The 4,188-nt window shown below is 42.1% G+C and overlaps 1 protein-coding gene across 1 annotated transcript in view; it reads left to right on the plus strand.

The window, feature by feature from the left end:
- The window catches only part of CCAR1 (cell division cycle and apoptosis regulator 1), a 103,382-nt gene that overhangs the window by 90,975 nt on the left and 8,219 nt on the right, over positions 1–4,188 (plus strand). The window contains 2 exon segments of the mRNA XM_011929432.1: positions 2,691–2,773; positions 3,092–3,269. Of these exon segments, the coding sequence (XP_011784822.1) occupies positions 2,691–2,773; positions 3,092–3,269 (261 nt within the window).

Here is a 4,188-nt window from a genome sequence, read left to right on the forward strand (position 1 = left end):
CTCGATCTCCTGACCTTGTGATCCGCCCGTCTCGGCCTCCCAAAGTGTTGGGATTACAGGCTTGAGCCACCGCGCCTGGCCAAAAGATTCTTTTCAAAATATTACTTCTCACTGACACCACACCTAGTCACCCAGAGCTCTGATGGAGATGTACAAGGAGATTAATGTTTCATGGCTGCATCATCTATTCTGCAGCACTTGGATCAAAGAGGTAATTTCACTTTACTCTTTTTTTTTTTTTTTTTTGAGACAGGGTCTCACTCTGTCATGCAGGCTGGAATGCAGTGGCATGATCATGGCTCAGTCCAGCCTTGGACCTCCTGGCCTCAAGTTATCTCCCACTTCATCCTCCCAAGTAGCTGGGATTACAGGCATGAGCCACCATGCCCAGCTGATTTCTGTTTTGTTTTTTGTTTTTTTTTTGAGACGGAGTCTTGCTCTGTCGCCCAGGCTGGAGTGCAGTTGCACGATCTCCGCTCACTGCAAGCACTGCCTCCCGGGTTCACGCCATTCTCCTGCCTCAGCCTCTCGAGTAGTTTTTTGTATTTTTAGTAGAGACAGGGTTTCACTATGTTAGCCAAGATGGTCTCGATCTCCTGACCTCATGATCCGCCCGCCTTGGCCTCCCAAAATGCTGAGATTACAGACGTGAGCCACCATGCCCGGCCTGATTTCTGTATTTTTAATACAGGCAAGGTTTCACCATGTTGGCAGGCTGGTCTCGAACTCCTGACCTAAAGTGATCCCCGTCCACTGTGGCCTCCCAGAGTGCTGGGATTACAGGTGTGAGCCACTGTGCCTGCCCTCAGCTTTCAAGTCTTACTTTTTATGAAATACATTTCCTTTTTAAATTTACTTTTTTTGCTTTTTAGAGACAGGGTCTTACCATGTTGCCCAGGCTGGTGCTGAACTCCTGGGATCAAGCAATCCTCCTGCCTCAGCCCCACAAAGTGTTAGGATTACAGGTGTGAGCCACCACACCCAGCCAAAAAATACATTTCCTAAGGCTCTTGCTACCATAGTATATATTATTGCCTCTGATGGGTTTGGGGATAGTAAGTTGAAAACCTTCTGGAAAGGATTGACTATTCTAGATGCCATTAGAAACATTCGTGGTTCATGGGAGAAGGTAAAAAATATCAACATTAACAGTAGTTTGGGCCGGGAGCAGTGGCTCACACCTGTAATCCCAGCACTTTGAGAGGCCAATGTGGGTGGATCACCTGAGGTCAGGAATTTGAGACTAGCCTAACCAACATAGTGAAACCCCCTCTACTAAAAAATACAAAATTTAGCCAGGTGTGCTGGCAGACATCTGTAATCCCAGCTACTCGGGAGACTGAGGCAGGAAAATCGCTTGAACCTAGGAGGCGGAGGTTGCAGTGAGCCGAGATCATGCCATTGCATTCCAGCCTGGACGACAGGAGTGAAACTCCGTCTCAAAACATAACAAAACAGTAGGTTGTATGAAATTGATTTCAATTATTGGCCTGAGGCAGTGGCTCACACCTGTAATCCTAGCGCTTTAGGAGGCCAAGGCGGGTGGATTACTTGAGACCAGGAGTTTGAGACCAGCCTGGCCAACATGGTGAAACCCCAACTCTACTAAAAATTCTCATGGATGACTTTGAAGGGTTCAATAATTCAGTAGAGGGAATAATTGCAGGTGTGATAGAAAGAGCAAGAGAACTCAAATTAGAAATGCAGCCTGAAGATGGGATGGAACTGCTGCAATATCAGGATAAACTAAACAGATGATTGCTTCTTGTGGATGAGCAAAGACAATGTTTTTTTGAGATGCAATCTACTTCTGTGAAGATGCTATTAACGTTGAAATAACAAAGGATTTATAATATTACATAAACTTAAGCAGTGGCGGTATTGGAGGGGATTGATTCTATTTATATGTTTATGAGATGGAGTCTTGCTCTGTTGCTCAGGCTGGAGTGCAGTGGCGCAATCTCGGCTCACTGCAACCTCTGCCTCCCGGGTTTACACACTTCTCCAGCCTCAGCCTCCTGAGTAGCTGGGACTACAGGCACACGCCACCACACCCCACTGATTATTGTGTTTTTAGAGACGGGGTTTCACCATGTTGGCCAGGCTGGTCTCAAACTCCTGACCTTAAGTGATCCACCTGCCTCGGGCTCCCAAAGTGCTGGGGTTACAGGCATGACCCACTGTGCCCAGTGATTGACTTTAATTTTAATAGAGGTCATTCTATGTTTCAAATGCTATCAAACAGCATCACATAGGGTCTCACTTTTCACCCAGGCTGAGTGCAGAGGTTATTCATTAGCAGTCACTCCCCATCTTCCCTGAACCTCTTCAGTCCTAGGCAACCATTAGTCTGCTTTTTGTTTCTGTAGATATTCTGGACATTTCATATAAATGGAATCACATAATAAGGGATTTTTTGGTGACTAGCTTCTTTTACTTAGCCTGTTATCAAAGTTCATGTATGTTTTAGCATAAGGTTTTCTCTTTATTTTTATTTTTGTTGTTGTTGTTTAAAAGACAAGGTCTTAATCTGTCACCTAGGCTGGAGTGCAGTGGTACAGTCATAGCTCACTACACCCTCGAACACTTGGCCCTCCTGAGTAGCTGGGATAACAGTCATGTGCCACTGTGCCCAACTTGAAAATATGTGTATTAATGACTTTTTTGCCACTGTTATATTTATTTTACAGATAGGGATGAGGAAGAAATGACCAAACGAGATGACAAAAGAGATATCAACAGATACTGCAAGGAGAGGCCCTCTAAAGATAAGGTATTTATTGAATACTGTATTCTTTTTAATATGGTGATATTTTACATCATCTAAACATAACACAGTTGTGAAGTTTATTAGTCCTTATCCATCTATATTACCACTAAGTAAAATTCTGTCAGTTGTTTTTTTGTGGCTATGTCAGGTAACTAGTATATCTGATTCCTTTCTCTCATATTCATATACCAGATTAACTCATTTTAGCTAGGATGAGGCAAATGTCTTATTAGATTATTGCTATTTTATGCAGTCTCCGTTTCTCACTTTTCGGGGGTAAAAAATTTGGCTACTATGTTTTCTACTTCTCCATTTTCTTAGGAAAAAGAAAAGACTCAAATGATCACAGTTAACAGAGATCTGTTAATGGCTTTTGTTTATTTTGATCAAAGTCATTGTGGTTACCTTCTTGAAAAGGATTTGGAAGAAATACTTTATACTCTTGGACTACATCTTTCTCGGGCTCAGGTAATCTATCTTGTGAATATTTAAAAGGAAAACATTTTTTAAAAGTTACCTTTTCCAATGAAAAGTTAATAGAACCTCTGTTGATTTTTTGATATATTAAAGCAATATAAGGGTCAGTCATGGTGGCTCACACCTGTAATCCCAACAGTTTGGGAGGCTGAGGCAGGCAGATCACTTCAGGCCAGGAGTTTAAGACTAGCTTGGCCAACATGGCGAAGCTCCGTCTCTACTAAAAATACAAAAATTAGCTGAGTGTGGTGGCACACGCCTGTAATCCCAGCTACTGGGGAAGCTGAGACAGGTGAATCTCTTGAACCCAGGAGGCGGAGGTTGCAATGAGCCAAGATTGCGCCACTGCACGCCAGCCTGGATGACAGAGTGAGACTCTGTCTCAAAAAAATAAATAAATATAAAGCAGTGTAACACAAACCAGTTGTAAAACACTTCCCTTCTCCCTCTCCCTCTTTTTCTACTCCTTAGGACTATAATATATAAAATTCTAGATCTTTTTGTAAGCAGCTCAATTCCATGTTTATAAACAAAATATGAAATTATTCTGTACGTTTTGACTGGCTCTTTTTTTTTTCATTCCACAGTATTCTATAAATACATTCTACCATGAAAATAGAAACCTGCCTCATTCTTTTTATAGCTGCACAGTACCCATTATATAGATGTACCATAATTGACCTACCTAGTCTCCGTTGCTGGTGGTTTTCATTTATTGGATTTACCAGCTATGCTATAATAAATCATCCCTGTGCATAAATTTTTATCAATGTTATACTTTTTAACAATGAAGTTTTATTTTTTCAAAAGTAACTTGGATCTTACTCAATTCCATGGATTTCCATCATAAGTGAAAATTACAGCTGGGCGTAGTGGCTCACACCTGTAATCCCAGCAGTTTTGGAGGCCGAGGCGGGTGGATCACCTGAGGTCAGGAGTTC

Source organism: Colobus angolensis, unplaced genomic scaffold (assembly GCF_000951035.1).
Source record: "Colobus angolensis palliatus isolate OR3802 unplaced genomic scaffold, Cang.pa_1.0 Scaffold12, whole genome shotgun sequence".
In the NCBI taxonomy this organism is placed as follows: domain Eukaryota; kingdom Metazoa; phylum Chordata; class Mammalia; order Primates; family Cercopithecidae; genus Colobus; species Colobus angolensis.